Raw genomic sequence first — 25,051 nt, forward strand, 5'->3', positions numbered from 1 at the left:
GAAAAATAATTGTACAGCTATAATGATCAGGTTTTACTCTTAAATCTTTCTACACATGATAGATGTGTACTAAAGATGTAAAATGGTTCAAATTGATGTTAAACCTAACACATATTACATTATATCAGATGTGTATGATGACCAGGATGAATTCTTAGGCTTTGTACCAGATCACCTTCGTAATATTTATAGGACACTTTGAAGTACAAAAGTGTGGATTTAATTTTCATTGTTTATTTGTATGGTGTATGCAGTTAACATATCATAGGAGATTGTGATCTATTTCATTCTGGACAACTATATTTGTACTGGTATTAGTGGTATGTGACTTACAATAGAATTCATGTATTTATCCAAATAAATGGATTTAAAATGATAAACATTATGGAGTTTTATGGATTTCATGACATGAAGGTGGACAAAATGTAAGTTGTAAATTTATTTGTGTCATATTCCCCACTCAAAACTACGGTATTTATTTCAGACTGGATTTGTCTTTATTTCCCTATCCTGTTTTTTCTCTTCTTTCTTGAACATTTTGAAATCTGAGTCTACCTTTCAGAATAAAAACAATCTCATTTAATTTAGACTGATCAATAACAACTAGAATGTATTAATTCAACACAAAAAGCAGTGACAGTACACCATGTGTTCCGCTACATATGTAGTGTATTGAATAGTGTTTTTAAATGATCTTTTCAAGATCATTTAATGAATTACATGTATAAGGTAATTTATAAAGAAAAACAAACAATTCCATTACAAAAAAGCTGTTCATGCAATATTTTATTCTCAACATAACTATAAAATGATTATACAAAAATGTAACCACTGCCATCACCCCACTTTTTTTTCTCTGTGTTCCCCATTCCTTTCTTGGTTTTTGAAAGGTCCCTCGGAAAATCACACCCTCATGATGCAGCCTAAGTTTCAGGATCCCACTGTACATGAGTTATTGAAGGAGAGGTCATAATAGGTATAATACAAACCTGAACTAAATGCAATTGAAATAAAGAAAAAATACAGATGAAAAGCAAATTTAGTGAAAATGAAATGCAAACAAAATGCAGACTTGGTAAAATTACAGATTTTAGATTATGCACACATTCTATCTCTTGTCTGATTTTCTGGTGCTAGTTCCCAGTCCAACACCATTATTCCCACCTTCAATTAGTAACCTAATATCTAGAATATTTTTAAAAAAAACAAAAAAAACAATATGATCCCAGTCTGATATTTTAGTCCACTTCCAATAATCAGAATACCATTGTTCTTTGACATAAATGAGACTGAAGGATATCATAGTGGAGTGATCAGAGAATCATGGAATTATAACAGGTAATGATTACAGAATTAAAATTAGTTCACCACAGGAAGCCATTGATAAGCTTTCTCACATACCCAAGCTTTAAGCTTTATAGGGGTTGAAAAGAAAAGGGAGGAATAATTACCTGATTCCTCCCCACAGACTAGTACTCGAAACTCAAAGTCAGTTCCTCATTAGAACTGAATAATAAAAGAGAACCAATCCCTTCCTCTAGACCAGTGGTCACAACTTGGTACCTGAAACCCAGCATATTTTTACGTGTTGGTTGCTCTACACTCTGTGATTGGTAATCACACTCAATGCTCCATGATTGGTGACCAGAGACCAAAAATGGCAAATCTGCACCATACACCATACCCAGTGATTGGCGCCTTAGGCCTAATAGCTGGTGTTTGCTGCCTGGTGTCACAGTGAATGTGACTTGGGGCATCACCAATGCTGCCAACCCTCTAGAATCGCATTTAGTGAAAAGAAATAAATGACTGAATTTTTAAAATAATTAGTGAAGAAACCTCGACACAAGCTCCATCCACTTTGATGGTCAATACTGCATTATATGAAAATAACAAAATAAAAGTAAAACAATTATGTAAACTATATACATGTAAAACTATATTTGCAGTCCTATTCACTGATATACACAAATTTCACTTGTTTTTATTGCTGCTAGCCTGCTGGTTGATCTTGGTGACTAAAACTGCAGACAAGTTTTCTGCACCTTTTCTTCATCATTCGTTATGTGATTGTGCTATTATTTTCCCCTGGAACTCAGACCTATATGACCTAAGACAATATTATTGAATATTTTAAATCTGTGTGTGCATATTTTCGATGGAATTACTTGTAGATTCAATGTATGTGTTGAAATTCGCAGGTGAGTACAGGGTGTTGATACTCAACTCATGCTATACACTAGACATGTATATATAAACAGTATACAATTATATGTATCAATGTGTGGTTCTCTGAATAAAGTACAATATTATATATGCCTTCTCTGTTTTCGCTACAGGTGTATTTCTCATTTAATATGCAATTATTAAAGATGGTAACTGTGCCAATGAAGCACGTATTTTACCGCCCGCATTTATTACCTATCCCCCTCCACCACCACCTACAAATTTGTTTGACGTACATGCATAATTTTCTTCAGCTACGTGACCTGGTTGCTTATAACATGATTCGGTCTATAACACAGTCAGGTTCTATGGCTCCCAACTACCATGTTAATGTGGGGTCACAATGTACTTCAACCAATATCGTGATTTGTAGTACGGGACCATTATTGATGCCACCGCTGATATCATGCCATGCTCTCAATGGCAAAAAGGTTATTTTATTCCGATTTAAGCAGATTAAGAATTCATTATTTTTTTGCAAGTGGCATGAATTCGTTGGTTGCTACTGAGTCATTAATATCACACCCAAATAATCATGGCTGCACACTCCATCACCCAGTGAATGCTACCCAGTGTCCAGGACTTGGTGATAGACCTTGGTGAATATCACTTGGAACATTACCTGGTAATACATACCCATTATCTAATGCCTGGTGCCTGACCTTCTATAACTGTCACTAGACACATTTCCTGGTGGTCTGTATCTGGTACTTGGAACATTACCTGGTGATCCATACCCATTATCTAATGCCTGACCTTCTATAACTGTCACTAGACACATTTCCTGAAGGTCTGTACCTGGTACTTGGAACATTACCTGGTGATCCATACCCATTATATAATGCCTGACCTTCTATAACTGTCACTAGACACATTTCCTGGTGGTCTGTACCTGGTACTTGGAACATTACCTGGTGATCCATACCCATTATCCAATGCCTGACCTTCTATAACTGTCACTAGACACATTTCCTGGTGGTCTGTACCTGGTACTTGGAACATTACCTGGTGATCCATACCCATTATCCAATGCCTGGTGCCTGACCTTCTATAACTGTCACTAGACACATTTCCTGGTGGTCTGTACCTGGCACATTACCTGGTGATCCATACCCATTATCCAATGCCTGGTGCCTGACCTTCTATAACTGTCACTAGACACATTTCCTGGTGGTCTGTACCTGGCACTTGGAACATTACCTGGTGATCCATACCCATTATCCAATGCCTGGTGCCTGACCTTCTATAACTGTCACTAGACACATTTCCTGGTGGTCTGTACCTGGCACTTGGAACATTACCTGGTAATACATACCCATTATCTAATGCCTGGTGCCTGACCTTCTATAACTGTCACTAGACACTTTTCCTGGTGGTCTGTACCTGGTACTTGGAACATTACCTGGTGATCCATGCCCATTATCCAATGTGTGGTGCTTGACCTTCTATAACTGTCACTAGACACATTTCCTGGTGGTCTATACCTGGTACTTCCTGATAACCAGTCATTAATACTGGTAACTTCTCTATGCTGGAAAGTGCCATGGATTTCTCCCTCAGTTACCCTCCTCCAGTGAATGCAGGTGACTTCCCAACTCCAAATACCTCACTGAATCAGGCAACTTGACTACATGAAGCTGAAGTAGGCAATTTGCTTATATCAGAATGTGCCATAGCCCCTGATGGGAACTGAGTGATTCCTCTATAGAAGATGGGACCCTTATTATGGCCCTTATTGGCCCAATGACTTCCTGAGGAGTTGTAGATCTCATGCTGAACACTCACAACATGTGATGTACATGTTCCTCATTGCCTTTTTGAAACCACATTTTCCAACATAGTGACACACAATTAAAGACTGAAAGGGATATATAAAAATTCAACAATGAATGGAAACAACCGAAAGGGTTGGAAATACCTTACCTGACAGTGGCTACTATTAGAGGGATAAAACAAAAGAAGCACAGCTTCACTAGCAATGTACAAAAAACCCTCCAAATCTTTGAAAATGTATACAGATACACAAAAATAAACCAAAAAATGGTGAGAAAATAACACTATACAGCACAAAATATATGCAAATGACAGTAGAAATGCCAATGGACAACAAAGTCCAAGGAAAAGAAGGGTAATATTCCAATGGTCAGAAGTGAACTAAGCTATCAGTCTGAGATCATTTTTTTATTCCAGTCACCTATTACTTATTGGAGGGAGGAGGGAATGGCATCTTAGGACTGAAGACTACCACCAAGAAAAGATATAAAAATGCAACAGTAGCAAGTATCACATTACTGCTATGAAAAAGGGTTGTTTCTTGTGAAAATTCCATGCCAACATGATGCATAAAAATAAGTGATAACATCAACTTTTCAAGGTAGCAACTCTGGTAGTCAACTCAACAGGACTTTCACCAACTAGACATAATAAAATCTCTTTAAAAGAAAACCTCATTTCCATGTTACAATGTGCCACAACTCATGCTTTTTCAGTGAAATTGTTCCAAATTCATTATGCCTTCCATGTGATAATGTGCCATCTCTCATTACGCTTTCCCTGTGACAATGTGCCACAACTCATTATGCCTTCCATGTGACCATGTTCCGTACTCATTATGCCTTCCCTGTTATACCATGCCACAACTCATTATGCCTTCCATGTGTTGTGCTAGAGTTCATTATGCCTTCCCTGTGACAATGTGCCACAACTTCTTATGCCTTCCCTCTGACAATGTGCAACAACTCATTATGACTTCCCTGTGACAATGTGCCACAACTTATGCATTCCCTGTGACAATGTGCCACTACTTCTTATGACTTCCCTGTGACAATGTGCAACAACTCATTATGCATTCCCTGTGATAATGTGCCACAACTCGTTATAACTTCCCTGTGACAATGTGCCACAACTCATTATGCATTCCCTGTGATAATGTGCTACAACTCATTATAACTTCCCTGTGACAATGTGCCACAACTCATTATGCATTCCCTGTGACGATGTGCAACAACTCATTATGCCTTCCAGGTGATATTGTGCTACAGTTATTATGCCTTCCCTCTGACAACGTGCTACAACTCATTATTCTTTGGCATTATTTTGAGAATTTAGTTTGTTTGGTTCAAGTGTCTACATTAGAAAGTGGAAAAGTCTTGCATCTTAGGATTTTAGCAAGTTAATGGCAATTTCAGTGTTACAAATATATGTTTACATCCACTTGTGTGTAGCCAGTAAAACTCTAACCGCCACAGTAAAACTACAATTATGGTCATCAAATCCTAAAATATCCATTTACATTCTACTCAAGTGTGTAGAGAGAGTAAAGCTACAATTACAGTTCTCCACGTCTTTGCTAGCCAAGGTTCTGACGTGATAAGCCTACATATACCTTGGCATATCGAGCAGATATTTCTGTGCTTCGGGCCTGTGAATTTGTTGTTCAAATCTGAACACTGTTCCTACATGAATGAGACAAGGGGAGCATACAACCTGAATGGACTCATAATTTTCCAGTGCCAGTCCATGTTGGCACAAATGCCTTTCACTCAAATGCAAAAATACATTTCGCTCAAATAACACCTGCAATGGCTTACCTCTATTACATAGCCATATTTTCAATGTTACATGTACAAAGTATTCTTTTTTAGGTCAATTGCCTTCCCCATTATCAGCTGATGTACAATGTACCATGCTAATGGTTAGTTGGCATTACATACTAAGGGAGGCAACTCATGAAATCCAATAGATGTCGCTAGAACAAAGCACCAGTAGATCTATTCACTTCACCAAGGTATAGATAGTACTATCAGATTGGAACCTTGGCTAGCAAAGATCAGTTCTCCAGCAAAATTCTATTAGCAACAGTAAATCTACCATTAAAGTACTCAATACAAAACCATTTTCCACAATACCTATGTTGCTTTTTGCTGTATCAAATAGATCTGAGAAAATATTCTGTAAGTGTTAGACTCAAACCAATTCTTAACTTTTTTCTTAATCTGCACTGACCAGATCTGTTTACCCTGACAGATGTCTATCAATAGTCCAAGGAAGTCCTGTTTGTAATTTTAGCCACCTGTCCATAGTTTATCCCTGTAAAACTGACAGCTGGCCTAATGTTAACTTTTTTAATATGAACACATACATGGCATGTCTTTTAGTTCTGAAATAGATTTCTTCATGAAAAAAATAATCATAATATAGATATCAAGATAACATGACAAGAAAATATTCTCCACACATGAAACATATTATACTCTGAAAATTCATCTCAAGGAGTATGACTAATGAAATGTTTCCTCAGTCAAATAGCACAAGTCTGTGACAATATATTTAACACAAAACTTTACCATTAATTGAAACAAAAAGCAAATCTTTTAGAAAATCATTCTCTAAAAATATTTACGTCATCATATTAACATTAGGAAAAAAAGCTCTGCAACCTCCTGAATTCAGACCTCCCAAAAATATTGTCTTTTCCAACAAGAGTGTTCACCCTATTGAATGGCCAACCCTGATCAGCAGCCACCCACTTAATACAACCAGAATCCCTTGACACCAGTGAGTCAAAATCTCTAACACAGCCAGAATATTTTGTGCACAAACTAAAATTTACCCTTCAGCCAAAAGATTGATCAAATATTTGTTGATTTCTAAATTCAACAAGAATTGTTCCAAAGTACATAAATCCACACAAGGCCTGCAGTCTGTCTATTCTCAATGCTGTGTGCTCCTGGAACTAAGATTTGATGAATAATTCTTATTATCAATAATTACCAAGCTGACAAAAGCAAACTACTGATAAGCACGGTATTGTTCAGTTCATATCAGTGTGACATCTTGTTGCCATAAAGTAAAAACTGTGTTTTAGCCATGTTGGCTTCTCTCTCCTATATTACGAAACATAGGGGTACCCAACTAAAACTGGTTGATCATTGGAGAAGCTTAATTTCTTTGTAAACACAGCATTTTGTGTGAACTACAAATTGTCAAAGAAAGAATAACTTCTGGCAAAAGGTGCAAAATGTTGTCAGACTTTCTCTGCTTAGAAGGAAAAGTGAAAAAGCTGTATATACACCTTATAATGGAAATACCTCTTGCACATTGCCATCTTGTAACACCTCTTGATGGCTACCCATTAACTGGACATTGACCAGTTTTAAGCCAAGGACATATCTGTTAGGATGATTACATTCGTGGGGAGGAGTGGATGGGCTTTATAATAACGTCACTGGGCTAGTATTCTCTGAGAAATATTATTTACTAAAACATAAGTCTTCACCTTTGAATACATTCCCAGATCACATAACATTATATACTGATGAGGAAAAGAATACTTCCTACTGATAAGAATTCCAGGTAAATGCAGAGCAAGTGCTAAACCCACACCTGTGATGAGGTTGTAGTGACATTAAATGGGTCTGGTGGTTGTCTGGGCCAAAGTAAATGAACCCAGCAGATTCAATTCTTATCTTAAGAAGGATGATTGTGCATGTCAGCCATCCTATCTCAGATCAAAATATCATTTTTGAAATTACGGCCTGCAGAGGTTGCTCAAATATTGTTGTTGTTTTAGGGTTTAACACCATTTTTCAGCACAAGATAGGCTATACATGGCGGCCAGTATAACTGGTGGAGGAAGAACCCTGGAAAACCCAGGGAAGAACCACAGACCCACAAGAAGCTACTGGCAGGCTTTCCCACGTACCCATACTAGCCGAGCCTTGGACTCGCACCCACGCAGACAGAGGTGAGATGACAGTGATCCAGAATGGTGAGCACTTTAGACCACTCGGGACCCCTTGCTCAAATATTATAAGCTGAAAATTTTCATGAGGTGTATCTGCTCTTTTATGACTTTAGAATGCACCAATTGTATTACCCACTTGCAACTTCAAAATATACCCATTGGGTTACCTACCTGCGACTTCAGAATATACTAAATGTTTTACTCACTTCAGCTATAATCATAGGGTTGGAGGGGTTATATCCTATTTCCTGGCCAGCACCCCCCCCCCCCAGTGGCTAAGTGGTGTCTTCTTTACCGGTTACTCACATCTTGCCTCTCTATATTGTTCAAGTCAAGACTTGGCCCATGTGAGTACATGAAAGACTGCCAATAGTTTCTGTGGTTCTTCCTAAGGTTTTGTCCGATTCTCCCTCCATCAAATATACTGGCTGCCATGTGTAGCCTATCATATGCTTAAAAATGTTAGTTACCCATAAAAGCTATTCTGGTCTTGACCTGAACAAAGAGATATCATGACAACTCTTTGATTTCCAGCTAGCAGCAAACAATTCCTGGCTACAAAGCCAATTGGGTTATTTGGACCAGGTCAACTGACAGGGCATTAAAGTTATTTTCCTTGCATGCCAAAGCTAAAGCAATCAGAAAGCATGTCTTGCATGATAGCAGCTTCAGTGAGGCTCTGGCTAAAGGCACAAACTGATCAAGTTGAGCCACATCAAGATCAGAAGATTACATTTAAGAAACGTTGACAACTTCTGGGCCTATGAAAGTAAAAAATTTCTAGCATGTCTGACAGATCTTATTATGAACAATATGTTCTCTGCCATGATGCCATAAAGTATTGGATTCCATAAACCAGTAACCTTTGATAGCAATCAGAGCTAACTTTTTTGTTTTTAAAAACAAAACGCCAGAGAAAAAGAGTTGCCAGATCAATCACTAAAACTTTTCTGATCTTGATGGCTATCATTTGTTGGAAGTACCAATGCAGAAACTTCCCATACATAATGCTAAGGACAGCTAATTTTTCACCCCATTTAAACCAGTAGAACACCACCTCTTAGTTGTCTGACAGGATTAAAATTACCTACCCAAAAAAGGAGTTCATTCTTCCTGAAATGAAAAGCATTGACAACAACCTAACTTTCCAGAAGGTTCATATGAAGAAGTAACTCCTCCAGATTCTGCTTGCCACCTTAGCACGGCACTGCTTTCAAGAAGAACTAAAGTCTTTATGGGATCCAAGTATGCAGAGCCACACTCTGGCCATGGGAGATCCCTCTACAACTTAAGTTATCCACACTCTGGCCATGGGGGATCACTCTACAACCCAAGTTATTCACACTCTGGCCACGGGGGATTACTTTACAACTCTGCATACTTTAGAACAGCCAGCCAGCATTCAGCAGTGTTTGCTAGTATGACAGATTCATGGTCACGCTTGACCTTGACCTTGTTTGGCCAGATGGACAGCTGCGCTGGATAGATGGTTGGCAGTGAAATCAGCAGTGTATGGGCTGAACAGATGGCAAAGCTGAACATCAAAGTTCCAGAAATACACTAAGCATCTAGATCCATCTGTGTTGCTTTGCAAAGAATATAAGAACGAAATTGTCCAGAGGCCAACCTGTGTGTCATTGCCATCTCTCCTTGCAAATTATGTTTTTCTGCAATACAATGGACTAGATGCCTTCTGATCATAATGCTCAAATGCTACTGGTTGAGATGTTCAAATAAGACATGTCCCATGTGTGTCTTCATTAGCTTTCAACTTACTACCTTTCACTGCCATTGTTCAACTCATATGACAAGATTTAGGAAAGTAACAACCTGAATGAAGAAACAAATCACAATAATACTTGCAGTGAAAGCACCAAAAAATCTACAATAAGAATAAAGTCCACAACCATAAAAAAATATCCTAGATATGGATCAAATATAAAACATGATTGCAACTTGTAGCAAATATACACACACCTATATCCAGCTTTCAGGATGGATGGGCTGAAATCATGAACATATTCAATGATTTTGCAGAAGTCTTGTGGTACTAAGCTGATATCAGAGAAAAAGCTTCAAACTGTTAAACATCTGGTTGATGAGTAGCAACATTGGTATTAAGGAAAGCTAATGGGCACAGAGTTTCTCCTCTTTGACTATACTGTACAGAGACAGAAAAGACTAATATTTTCATCTTTTGGACAGGCTGGATTTTGGAGGTAGCAGTGTTTATATTTCTAATGTTAATATAATCTGAGATTCAAAGAACATTTGACCCCAATACAGAGAAACTGATAACTGTGCATCAAAATCAGCTTATGAAGCAAGTAAATTGGCAACCTAAATACAACCAACAAGAAATCAACAGAATGCTGTCTCCCCTGCTCTGCCAAGACATATTCCAATACCCAGCCAAAACATATACCAGCTACCCAGCCGAGACATATTCCAACTATCCTGCCGAGACATATTCCAACTATCCAGCCGAGACATATTCCAACTATCCAGCCGAGACGTATTTCAACTATCCAGCTGAAACATAATCATAAGCATTCACTGGAACATGAAATTTACATCACCCTTATTTACTCACGCCTGTCATGAGTTATAAACTTAACAATGAATACACCACATCATCATTCAAGATTGTACCCTTCACAATGAATACAACTCCCCATGATTCAAGACTACTTACAGCATTTCCATTCACAATGAATATACTCCACCATGATTTAAGAATGTACTACAACAATACCCTTCACAATGAATAAACCCCCCCATGATGAAAGACTGTACTTACAACAATACCCTTCACAATGAATAAACCCCACCATGATTCAAGACTGTACTTACAACAATACCCTTCACAATGAATAAACCCCCACCATGATTAAAGACTTTACTTACAACAGTACCCTTCACAATGAATACAACTCCCCATGATTCAAGACGGTACTTACAGCAGTACCCTTCACAATGAATATACCCCACCATGATTTAAGACTGTACTTACGTAAGAACCCTTCACAACGAATATACCCCACCATGATTTAAGACTACTTATAGCAGTACCCTTCACAATAAATACACCCCACCATGATTTAAGACTGTACTTACAACAATACCCTTCACAATGAATAAACCCCACCATGATTTAAGACTGTACTTACAACAATACCCTTCACAATGAATAAACCCCACCATGATTCAAGACTGTACTTACAGCACTACCCTTCACAATGAATAAACCCCACCATGATTCAAGACTGTACTTACAGCACTACCCTTCACAATGAATAAACCCCACCATGATTTAAGACTGTACTTACAACAATACCCTTCACAATGAATAAACCCCACCATGATTCAAGACTGTACTTACAGCAGTACCCTTCACAATGAATAAACTCCACCATGATTTAAGACTACTTACAGCAGTACCATTCAAAATGAATATACCCCACCATGATTTAAGACTACTTACAGGAGTACCATTCACAATGAATATACCCCACCATGATTCAAGACTGTACTTACAGCACTACCCTTCACAATGAATAAACCCCACCATGATTCAAGACTGTACTTACAGCACTACCCTTCACAATGAATAAACCCCACCATGATTCAAGACTGTACTTACAGCACTACCCTTCACAATGAATAAACCCCACCATGATTTAAGACTGTACTTACAACAATACCCTTCACAATGAATAAACCCCACCATGATTCAAGACTGTACTTACAGCAGTACCCTTCACAATGAATAAACCCCACCATGATTCAAGACTGTACTTACAGCACTACCCTTCACAATGAATAAACCCCACCATGATTTAAGACTACTTACAGCAGTACCATTCAAAATGAATATACCCCACCATGATTTAAGACTACTTACAGAAGTACCATTCACAATGAATATACCCCACCATGATTCAAGACTGTACTTACAGCAGTACCTTTCACAATGAATACACCCCACCATGATTCAAGACTACTGACAACAATACCCTTCACAATGAACAGACCCCACCAGGATTCAACTTACAACAGTGCCACAGAAACTTAATGTTGATGCCTATGCCAACAACAGCAATGCTATCAGAAAAGTCGTACTTATGCCTTGACTATATTTCATGAGACAAATTCCTTCATGCTATATGCAACCTTAATTATCTAATAATAACATTGATTACAAAATAGCAGTGCACATTTAAAGAAATAGAAACTATAAATAAAATATAACAGTAAAAATAAATAAAACATAGATAAATAATGCAAATACCTCAAATATTCTCCTTACATGTAATATGTCTCCATTCTAAAACTGAGATATTCCTATTTGGCTGTGATTTTGTTGTTCGAAGATTCTCTCATCAGAACACATTTTCTTTTGGGGCGCTATGAGTATGAGACATGCCTATCATAATTATGAGTACAAGGCAAGTAATAAAAAAAATTTAAAACAGCTAGTAAGATCTGTCCACCAGTAAAAGGTAATAGAACCGGGTCCAACTGTCATAAAACTATATATCTTACTCAAAAATATTCAGACTAATCAAAGGCTGCAATGGCATATCTCAAGTAAATTATCTGGATTAATCAAAAGGTTGCATTGGCAGATTTCAAGCAAGAGTTTCATGTCTAAAGTATTATGGTTTGGTTTGGTGTTTTATGGCACTGTAATACAACATAGGGTAATTAGTAGCAAGGTGACTGGAGTAGTTGTTGTTGTTGTTGTGTGGTTTAACGCCATTTTTCAGCACACGATAGGCTATGCATGGCGGCCAGTATTAATGGTGGAGGAAGAACCCGGAAAAAACCTCGGGAAGAACCACGACCCACGAGAAGCTACTGGCAAGCTTTCTCACATACCCACATTAGCCGAATCCTAGGTGATTGGAGTAAAGCAGCTTGCCCACAATATTCTTCATACGGCCCTTTAGACTTTATTCAAGGATTTATCAATGACTTCCAAATGTTTTCAAGGATACAAAGTAAAGTACTTTTTTAAAAAAAACAACCAACTTTTGAGAAATTCCAGGAGGTATCAATGCAACCCCTCAAATTTAAAGTTTTAAAGGCTGTAGGAAACTTGCAAAGATAAAATATATAGCCAGCCAAGCTGATCCGATGCTAGCATTTGAACCTGCACCCTTTTAGTCACAAGTCCAGTACGATCACTGATCCTATATGACTCCTCCCTCCATTAGTCACCTTTAAGGACATGTGGGAGGGTGCATGGGGCCTATCTGCAACACCATTTACTACATGCGGACAGGTGCATATGGCCTTTTCTACAAGGCCTTTAATGACATATGGGAGGGTGCATGGGGCCTATTTTACAACACCAAACCCACAGAAGGTTGGAGTACCATTTATTACTGGAAATGTTGAGATAAGTTTTAAGATAAAATAATTTCATGAATTTAAGTACTGAAAAACATATATTTTGCCACACCCACCATAAAGAGTCTCCAAGAACATAAAAATATTTACAATAATTATGCAATTAAGTAAAGCAAGTCACTGAACACACTACACACAGCATATAGACCACAAGTTCAATATTACTGGAAATGTTGAAAATCCAATTTACCATTTTAACATACCTTATTTTCTGTACAGGTGATGCTCTATGTATGCCATAGATGCAGTCCTGAGGCTATGGTTTAAACAGAGAGTAGAGTCTACTGACATCAAAATCTTTAAAAGATGTTGCCTCTAGTTTAAGATTATCTGTTGATTGTATCTGTTCCTGTGCATGAATATTGTTCCATGCTGAGAACCGCCTTGCACAGTCTGCTGCCTGAAGGGATGTATACATTGCTTGCTTTACCAGCTTGAACAAATTGGGAAACTGTTCTTTATGGGTCTTTTTATGATTTGCCACAGCTCACAGGTATTATCTTTTGAATCCTTCTGCTCCAAATTAAGATTATTCACCAATATAAGCTCTGCCAAAGTGCAACTTTCTAGAATCAGTGCTTAACTGACTACTATGCCCGATTTTGTGTTTGTTCCACAATGGTCTGTCAATGGTTGTAAGTCCATGAGTAGACTTAAATGCCATAGTCTGCTTGTTCAGACAGAGATGCTTTGATCAAATATCTTTACTTCTTAATTTCGATATCAGATTCTTAGTTGTTTAGTTTATCTTAAAACATATCCAGTTTTGTAGCACAAGATCTAGTAGGGCTATATTTCTACAAAAAGAAATGAAAATTGTAATAAACTTTTCGACTTTCTGCATTTTAATTAGGCTCGGCATTTTCTATATAAAATGTTCAGACTTTGCTCATCAGCCATTATTTTCTTAACTAAATTGTCATCAGATGTGAAACCATGTTGGGAATCAGCCATTTTAGTGTTCTAGATAGCCCGTATTTTAAACGTGCATCTGTAAAACTTCCTTGATGCACTGACCAAATAATAAGACAGAATGCTTGTTTCAGGGCCCAACATGTCAATCAAATTTAGCTCCACACCCATTCATGTCAAGCTGAAGAATCCAGGTGTGTGAACATTGCCTACCTGAAGCCACAGACGTAGCAATAAGAGCTACGATACCAATTCTGGTGGCATGACTTGTGTTGCAACAAGCACTTTAAGGGACAGCAGTTATTAAAAAATGATATACTTGCATCATACATTGTGTTATGGCATGTACAGATTGACTGAGCTTGGAGTTTTCATTCATTAGAAAGTTGGGGAAAGACACAATGAAATACTTTTTTATGTGTTTTTTTGGAGTGGAAAAATATGTACAATAGTTCTGCAATCCAAAAACAGGCAGAAAATATGTATTATAAATAGAGAATTTTGTGGATCAAAAATCATCTCAATCCACCAAACAGGTTTAAAGTTGCTTAGGGGAAACAAGCAATTGACCTCTGAGTGCTAAAATAAGTTGAAAGGTGATAAAGTTACTGATGGAAAAGGTTGTAAATTAACTAAACATTTTATTGAAATAAATGTTTGTGCAAATCTGATGGGGTTTTCATTCATGAAATATTATGGCATTATTGAAATGAATAAAAATAATCAAGACACTTGTGCATATGTAAGGTTTCCTACTGCACTGTTTTTTTTAAATTAGAGTAGGTATGTAGGGCTTTTTAAACACACACACACACACATATATATACGTACATATATACACACACACTGATTAGTATATATAACGGACTAAACACTTCATGTACTCACCTAAACCAGCTCAATTATACACACAAATGAGTTTCTGGAATCTTTTTTACTGCTGGGGGAAAAAAGGCGCGAGGTCAACAACAAAAAATAGGCAAACACAGTTTTTTTAAGGCCTAAATAAAGACCGATGTACAAACACATGTACACATACAAAAAAAACTATGACCCATTATTAAGCATTATGGCAGGGAAAATATACTAATTGTCAATAACAATCAATTTTTTTAAAAAGAAACTACTTCAAAATATTTTAATTTTCCTGCATCAAACCTAAAAAGATTGTTCTGAAATACTACCTGGAAAGGGATATTTAATCTCTTCTTGATGTCCAGCCTGTACTTGCGATACTGCTCGATGTTATTTGGATCTATGACTCTCAACCGTAGGATCTCATAAACTCTCCTTGCCTGCTTCTGCGATTAAAGAAATTATATATATATATATATATATATATATATATATATATATATATATATATATATATATATATATATATATATATATATATATAAAGTAAAGCTATATATACATTTATACCACATACATTAAAAATAACATGGCATTTAAAGTGTTGGTATAACAAAATTTAATATACCAATACTAATGGTATATCAAATTGTGATCTGCCTCTGATGTAATAATATGCATACACAAACATTCTTGGAACTGTGTGTTGTTGAGTCTATTCCTATAAATCAATGATGAATTTCCACTCATTAATCATAAGTGAGGTAAGAAAATAACGATAAGAAGCAACAATAACCCCCATTTTCTAAATGAATTTAACATGGTACACAATTTAATCTTAATCCCTTCTTTTTCTGTTTTCCCCTCCCCTCTCATGCACAAGGGACACAACATACAGAAATCTGGAGAGAGAAAAAGAAACTGGGCTGGATAAAAAAAGAACTTGAAACTGAAATTGCACCAAGTGACCTACAATATCATTCTTCATAATGGTATGTTAACACTTCCCATGGGACCTATCTAAAGTGTTAATATAATGAATGATACAAAGCTGCAATTGCCGGTCGACACAGTAAGGTAAATGTCTTGGATATGTGGCACATATATATAATGTATTTAAGGCTTTGTTGATGTTGTTTCACAACCCTATTATAATTTCTAAAAATTAATTATTATTTATTAAATATGAAAATATCCAAAGATTGCCCCCCCCCCCCCCCCCGACCATCATAACAAGATAAGGGCGAAAATCTATGAAGAGACGATAATAGAGGATTTTCGCTTATGTAATACGTCTCGGACCTATGAAGAATGATGGTAAATGTTAAGTCAAACCTACCAAAGGGGGAGGCAGAGAGAGAGAGAGAAAGAGAGAGAGAAAGAGAGAGAGAGAAATTTATGGTCGGTAGTAAATTAAAACAGAATAATGACTTAGATCAACTTTAAATATATTAAAATATTTTAATTACCTATTGTTGGTTCATCATTTCACTTAGATACTATTCCACACTAATTTCCAAATGCCTGTACATTAATGCATTGATGAGCATTCTGTATTCAAGAATCTATGTGTCTGTAGGCCTAGTGCTCTACTTTCTTCATTAAAACCATCTTTGGTGTATAAATCATAAGTGTAACTTGTACTGATTTAATCAATGTGAAGAAAAATAGAAACTCAAAAATGAAAACAATCAACTTCTTAATATGAAAAGGTGATAGTGAATAGACACAAAAAGACAGAACTACATTTTGTAGTGGACACACATGGCAGGAAGTTCATTCACCCAGTCAATGCACAGTTGCCTCTCGACCATCTAACTCCGTTCAAATGGCATATATATGTATTAGTATGTGATATAAATAAAATATATGCATAGAATGTACACTGTATCAATGATATACTATTCGGTGTATACATTTTTCATTAAAAGGAAACTCGGCTAAAGAACACTTATATACCAACAGAGAATACCTGACAGTGGTTGGTTGGTGAACATTGCAAAGAAATGGGGCATACTGTTCCTTGGGATAACATGGTAGAGAGAATAATACAGTAAGGAAAAGATAAGGGAGGCTACTAAAATCATGGAAGGGGAGCCAGTGCTGAACCATGGTTCTGGATTGGAACTTCCATCTTTGTACAGAAGGGCTTTGTCATGTGATCAACATTTAGTTCATCATGAGTTTTGTTTTCAAGCATTTACCCACCACCTTTAAAAACTTAAATGGTCTCTCCATAATAGATACTTGGCATCAGCTGTTCTGCTGAAATCATGGCAGTGACCATTGTAAACACTAACACAATATATTAGCATTAGAAGATGATGTCAATTTCAGCTTGGAACAGGTGCACGAAAGCCATCCAACTTGGCGCTTTGTACATAACAGCTCAAACTATGGACCCATCATCAACAATGGAAGTTAAGTAATTGTTCCTAATGAATCTGACCTCAATGTATTGTTGAAATAAATAATATGGAAAACTTTCAAATTTCAGATGTTCAGAGATTTTAACTTCCAACAAATATGGCATTTATAATGGTGCAATGATATACAAAAATAAACCAACAAGCCAAGTTTGATCAAAATCTATCCCTATCTGCCAAAATTATAGTGTTAAGAAGCCATCCAATTAGAAATGAAGGTAAAAAGATCTTTAACATGGCCACTGTAGTAGGTGTGTTTGTTGCTACACCATTTGTATTAGGATTAGCTAGTGTCGGAAGTGTCCAGATGAATATCTCATATCAATATAACTATCCTTTCATATTTTACAACATTTTCAAGTTTGGTGGCCATGTAGGAGGTTGGATTCTTTTTATGCAAGACCAGCTCCACAACATAAGCACTCTTTAATGAGATAATCATAATCAGCAACATTTAGAAGATTTTCAAGATGGTCTCCATGTTGGCAGTTAGATTTGCACCATTTTCATTCAGGACATATTATTCGAAGTGTTTTATTATAAACTAGAACTTGATATTAAAGAGGAATTAATGATAACTATGTTTTCCACATGGCCATTGCATCTTGAACAGGTTCTCCATCATTATAAGTTTTATATTGAAAATCTCCAGCCATCTGTTCAGGTTAAGAAGAAATAGCAAGATTTTCAAGATGGCAGACATGGTCTGGTCAAGTCTGTTTTGGTTTGATATTTGACAGCAGCCAATCTGATGGTAAGATTCTAACCTGCACCTATTAAGTCACAGGTCCACTGCTTTAGCCACTAAATCACCACCAGTTTCATCTACATATTGAAATAAGTGTCTCTGTATAATGTCAATACAATACAACCATTATTTCAAGAGGAGCAGCAATAACAAGTGATTTTCTAAACTGTCCAATGGAAGCAAATTTGGAGACCAGATTGTAACCATTTTTCTTTAAAAGGAACTACATACTGCAATAAGTGTTTTAGTGTAAACCCCATGTCAATGCAACCATTCCTTTTAAAGAGTAGTGAAAACAAGAATTTAACAGACTAGAATTATTCATATATGTTACGCCGATAAATGGATTAAAGATGCATAGACCTATTTTGAAAACTTCCAAATACACAAAAAGATTTATTTTAAGCATCTAGTCCAATGTTTGTCGATCACTGTGGCCATAAAAAAGTCTTTATGACATGCTCAGTCATTATAATCTATGCTATCAGTTTAAGTTCCTGATGTTCCATGAACATTTCAAATAACAGTACTTAACAACTTTGAGAACATTCACTCCAAATGAGCCAAATAATCAAATGCGCTCAAGCTAAGCTTGATCATGAAACTGGGAGTAAAATACACATTTTATAAAAACCTTACCTACATCTCAGATACATCTGTACAGAAGGCTTAGGGCTGTTCCAGTAAAACATATATCCCCCGGGGATGGCACTTCAAAAAAACTTCTGTAGGAGGTTGTGTTTCAAACTATTATGATTCTGACAGTAGAAGGTTGGTTAGGAAAATCACTTCTGTTGTGGGTTGTGTTAACAAAATGAGAAATTGCTGGTGGGGTTGTCAGAAAAAAAAAAAAAAAACGAGAAAAAAAAACCATGAATATATATTTAAAATCGCATCTAACCCCCTCCTAGCGATTTAACGTGAATAAAACATTCGGTCAGAAAATGATGCCAGTACACATAATTTTACGAATTTGCATAATTTTAAAGCAGTGATACGCGTTCAGCAAATTACGTCAACGCCACGGATATAAAAAATGTGCTTTGCCTAGCATGCAATTTTTATTAAACTTTTAACTTTAAAAGTGCATTTCGCGGCATAATTCGCACTGCCGCAGTTGTCTCACAGCGCTTGATGCGACGTTCAGATATCTGGATATCTCCAGTTCGACAGAAATGGCTGTTAAACTAATCTGATTGGTTCACTGGACGCTGGAACAAGCATTTTATGGTAGTTTTAGCCTTACTTTCATCATGGAAGTTTTTCAAATGCATGTTTTGAATAAGGACCACACAGGAAACCAAAATGGCTGAAGCACAACACGGTTTGTCTTCAGACAACGTTTTCAGTCAGCAAATACTGGCTGGTGATAGCTATGATGGGACATTGGGAAAATGTTACTGGAAATACCAGTGTGTGATTTTGAGCCCAAAATTGTTGCGGAGTGCAAGTCCGATGGACAACATGCCAGTCATATTTATTCAAGATACCCATGTCTGAACAAGCAGACAATGGGAATGTTGGACTTAAAACCCTCATACGGCATTATGGAAGAGAAAAATCTGGCATAAGAGGCAGCAAAGCACTGATTCACGGAAGTGAATCTTTGGCAGAGTTCATGTTAGTGAAACCTGACAGAGGTCTCGGAAACGCTTATAATCATGCGTATTTGGATGCCAATTTTTATTATTTAGGTGGGCGGTAAAATTGAAAGACTTGCCAGTCCTGCTTCAGTCACCTGCATAGTGGGAAAATATGTTGATCAATTAGCTGTTCTGATATTTACAATGACAGGATTTAGTGGCTGAACAGCCCGCCAAGTCATCATTATAAGAGAACATCAAAAGAACATGCTGCAATAGCTGAGCGGCAAGATCAAAGGCTTTGACTGGCAGCTGGGTGGAAAAATCTACTGATATTTACAGTGCTTAAATTCAGAGGCATTTATAACAGTACATCAAATAAACAACTTTAGTTTTCATTGTTTTCATTTTCGAGTGTAATGGAATAAGCAGTGCACGTGACCTAGGAATCATGACATGTTGAGACTTAGACTTGAATGAGTATTTTGGGGTTCAACGGCAAACTGACGAAGATTGTAATGAGATTCAGGAGAGTGCTAAAGTTGCTAGAACTGACAGCTTGGAAGGGACAGTAGCCAAATGTAAGAAAGTGTGTGATGCCTAGCTTAGTGCTTTGAATAAGACCTTCCTTGGATTGAAAAAATTCAGACTCACTCTGATGGACAAACAAGAGCTATGTCAGTGTTATAAAGAATGCAGAATTTAAACTCTATGCCAACCAATAGCTCTTATAATTTGCAAAGTTTTCTGGGAGGGGACTGCAACTTTTGCTGGTGGGACTCATATTTTTACCAAAATAGGAGCCATGGACTCTTAGTTTTAAAATCCTAACGAGACCTCTGGTTCAAAACTTTTCTTTTTGGAACAGAGATATCCAAGAAAGAATACCCATGGGGCCATACCTGTGAGATACTGAAAATTGCACAACCATAAAGAACAGTAACTTGTTCAAGCTAGTTATGCGTTTCAGACAGCAGGCAATGAAAGTAGTTCTTAGCACAGAATAATATTCGTACACAAAGGAGGAGGATCATATTAAATTCAGAAACAATTAACAGATTAATGCTCATAGGGAACATCAGAGAATCTCCATACAACATAATTAAGTGTGTAGTAGATCTCTAGTTGGCAGAACCACTATGGCAACAAAAGAATAAAGAGCCAAACTTTTATATCATGCAGATGTATGACCAAATAAAGCACATGCTTTCTATGTGCAAAAATTAAATGACATTAAACATAAGAGACTGACTGATCTGTGTAAACTCAAAGCAAGATGGATAAAATTTGTCCTGTTTGTGTTCGGTTCTTCCTATGTATATTTTGATTATGATGGTATTATCTACAGACCTTTTGACACTTGGTTCCAAGCCATCAAATTGGATAACTAAAAAAGTCTTATCTAGTAAACTACATTTTTAAGCAGTGTCATTATCTAATATATGGATTCTTTACTACACTACTAATCTGTTCATCCTGATTCTATTTTTTACCATCTCCTTTAGTCTTACTGGTCCCAGTGCTTTATGGGGGGGGAGGGGGGCCAGAGTAGCAGAGTGGTCTAAAGCACTCTCCGTTATGGATCACTGCCATCTCACATCTGTCTGTGTGGGTTTGAGTCTCGGATCTGGCTAATGTGGGTATGTGAGAAAGCTTACCAGTACCTTCTCGTGGGTCGGTGGTTCTTTCCAGGGTTTTCCTGGGTTCTTCCTCCACCATTAATACTGGCCGCCATGTAGAGCCTATCATGTGCTGAAAAAGGGCGTTAAACCCTTCAACAACAACAACAACCAGTGCTTTTAATAAAATTGTAACTTTTGTTTTCCTGCAATCTAAATATTTGTAATGATGTGTTATTGGCAAAAGGTAAAATGTGCTTAGTGTTGTAAAATCTAAAACTTTTAATTAGCAAGGGACTAAAGTAAAAAGTGGGAAGAAATTATTGCCATATTATAGTTGTTAGAAACAACAATAGTTGTACAAAATTTATTTTGCAAAGTTGTAAAACTAGCACTCGTATTGTCACCACATATTCTACTTATATAATAATATTATTTCTGTATATTCCTATCAGTATTTTCCCATTGGTAGTAGTTTTCTGATCTGACGATAAACACATCAATTTTAGAACCTGTTCATTGACTATGAATCAAGTATCCAAGTCCCCGAGTCCAACTGAATTGCTAGAAATTTTTGAATTCTTTTGACAACATCATAATTAGCTGTCAAAAATGGAGTAAGCCTATAGTCTTTATGCCATCCCAACCAAGACCCCACCATAACCACGTGACCATGCACAATGACATCACAGTAATAAATCGCTATACAACTAGAGATGACATCTCTTCAAGAATTTTTATTTCAGTAGAGCTATAACAGAGTGGAACAGTAAGAACGAGTGACAGATATTTAAGTGTTAGGGAGATATTTAACAATGGTTATTCCCACCACCACCACTTCCAGCAGCAGAGGGGGCGAATCCAACATTTTGTCCAATCGTCATTTGGCTTAATTAATACTTTCTGCAACTCAACGATCTAGTGTCGTCAGCGCCCGGTAAAAAAAAAACGACGTCGTCGTCGGGGGATCGTCCAATCGTCATTTGGTTTAATTAACACCTTCTGCGCGCCGATCCCCAGCATCGTCAGCGTCCGGTAAACACATCGACGACCGCGTCGATGTCATCGCCCCCTCTGCTGCTAAGATCTTACAAACAGAGTGATCACTAACTCCTCCTCTTGCAGATCAATTAGGTTATTTGACTGATCGGTGAGTTTAAAATTAATTCTCGTTAAAAACCGATCATGGCATCGCATATAGACCGGATTAATTGGACTCTCAACGATTAAAAATCCCGGAGGGGCTGTTGGTGAAAATGAATAAAGGATATACCCCTGTTGAGCTTGATTTGATTGCTTGGTATCCACCTGGTAACTCCCTTCGATAACATCACACACTAGATTAATCGCTATCACCGATGCGATATTTACGTTGTACGGGGCAATATGCCTACCATCATCTCCGTTATCGTGTCTGAGGATATGAGTTGATGGACTGAGAAAATCATTAAGAGACTTTCTTAGTTCTGGCGCGTTGTATCCTGGAAACTTGAAATCGGGTAAATCGGCTTCTGCGATATTATACTCGGTTAGGAATTGTTGTTTATTATCATCGCTGTTAGCAGATATTGTATCAACGGCTCGTTCATTGATATATTCCATGTCTGATATAAGTTGATTTAACACCTCAACGTGTTTTCGTTCTTTTGTTTCCCGTAGCTGTTCTAGTTGTGATTGGCAAATATAATTAATCTCGGCAAACGCATTAGTGATATCATTTAAATTAATTATGAATGCGGCGCGCGATTCAGGAGTTTTCCTATGCCGAAAATGCCATTGCATGTTATTCCTGTCTTGAAATATAAATCTGCCGGGTAATGACACGTCTTTTGTAGTGTACAAACTATCTCGATACCGGGGGGTAATCTCATGATACGATTGCTCATTCGTGTGCAAGTCCGCGGGGATTTCATGAGGTGGATTCTTAGGCCATCCTAGTATGGTTCTTATTGGACTGTTATAGATATCAACCATATACCCCGGTGTGCTTATTTCAATCGTCGACGATAACGTCGGTTCATGAACCGTAATAGCGATTTTTGATTCCTTTCCTGTGATCGATTTTATCCTGCGCTGAAATTCTCCATTGATTTGTTCTATTTGGTATGACCCAGTTGGTATTGTAACCTCCTTCCAGTTTGGGATTCTATCGTGTTTATTTGTCAGTGCAAAAACCAGGGAGTTATTAGGTTGTTGTCCGTTAAATGCGTCCGCTCGGATATTAGGCCAACTGTGATATACTCGCAATTTTGCCAGCGCTATTTCCTTCACTGGAACCGGCGATGGGAAGTTCACACTGAATTCGGGTTTCGTTGACGTTATCGATATCATATTTGTTTGTACCGGAGTGGTGTTCTCCGCGATCCGTTGAAGCAACTGAAACCCTTCGGGGTTCAGCGACATTATTATTATTTGTTGTCTTTAGTGTTTAATATTAATAACCAGAGTCCATTGAAGTGGTTCCGGCTTCCAGTTGAAAATCCTCGATTTTTGACATCGCAGAGCTATACAACTGGACCATTGTGGAGAATTCAACATCGGATACGAACAAATTATCAAATTATAACGAGATCAACCCGGATAATTTCGAGTACGCGTCGGATACTATTTGATGTTTTACTGTATACTCGTTGATTTTTTTCTGAAAACACGATGATATCTTCCTAGTGATTGCGTTGGCGACTCCAGCAATTGTTGTCATCGCGGAGACAGCGATTGGAACAGCGATCGGGGCTATCGTGGTCACCGTGGATAAAATAACACCGGCGCCAGCTACTATACCCGACACCGAGTACACGACCGCGTCGATGGCGGTTATTTTACGACGGTATTTTTTTATTTTTGCACGGTATTGTTCGGAAAGCGTTTTTAAGTTCACGGAGAATTCTTTTGCGGTATCGAATCGATATTGATGTGACGTCGGTGATACCTCTGATTCAATTTCCTTGGTGGTCATTTTTATTTTAAAAGAGCTAGTGTTTTTAATTACTTAGATTCGCTACAAATTCCACATACCATGTAATGTTTTCCCCGGCTAGATTTCTATCAACGGCATAAATTGTAAACAGTTCAGTTGCATCCTTGTCTATAATTGTTGATATTGTATTGTTAAACCTGGATGAACTCGACGATAATATATTAAACTGCAACATTGAAACCAGTGTCAATCGATAAATGCCCTTAACAGTTGCGGTGATATTTACTGTATTCTGTGTAGGAGTCCAATCAAATGATCCATGCCGAATTGTGTATACTATGTTGATGATGTTCTCATGAGGGGTTTTTATTTTTTCGAATTGCTCTGCTACTCTCGGTAGTCCGTCTTTAATCGCTTCAACATCAGTTCTGATTATTTCTATTCTCCGCAAAGTTGCGTCTATATTATTCTTGTTCGCTGCAACATTAGTTTTGATTGTTTCTATTTCCCGTGTATTCTCGGTCATACTTTTTTTGTTCGCTGCAACATCAAGTTTGATTGTTCCTATTTCATATGTATGCACGTCTATGCCTTTTTTGTTCGC

At 37.3% G+C, this 25,051-nt stretch overlaps 1 protein-coding gene across 2 annotated transcripts in view; it reads right to left on the bottom strand.

Moving 5' to 3' along the window:
• Positions 1-25,051, bottom strand: part of LOC149791886 (histone acetyltransferase type B catalytic subunit-like) — a 137,026-nt gene that overhangs the window by 21,030 nt on the left and 90,945 nt on the right. Inside the window, exons 10-11 of one of the 2 annotated variants that reach the window (XM_089970391.1) lie at positions 15,484-15,600; positions 12,276-12,379 (exon numbers count right to left, since the gene is read on the bottom strand). In XM_089970391.1, coding sequence (XP_089826517.1) covers positions 12,317-12,379; positions 15,484-15,600 — 180 coding nt within the window. In that variant the 3' untranslated portion in view covers positions 12,276-12,316. Of the gene's footprint in view, positions 1-12,275; positions 12,380-15,483; positions 15,601-25,051 lie in introns of those variants that run through there. The other variant, XM_089970390.1, reaches the window with a different exon arrangement.

The sequence above is a fragment of the Sinohyriopsis cumingii genome, chromosome 9 (genome assembly GCF_028554795.1).
Source record: "Sinohyriopsis cumingii isolate HCF-2022 chromosome 9, ASM2855479v2, whole genome shotgun sequence".
Lineage (NCBI taxonomy): Eukaryota > Metazoa > Mollusca > Bivalvia > Unionida > Unionidae > Sinohyriopsis > Sinohyriopsis cumingii.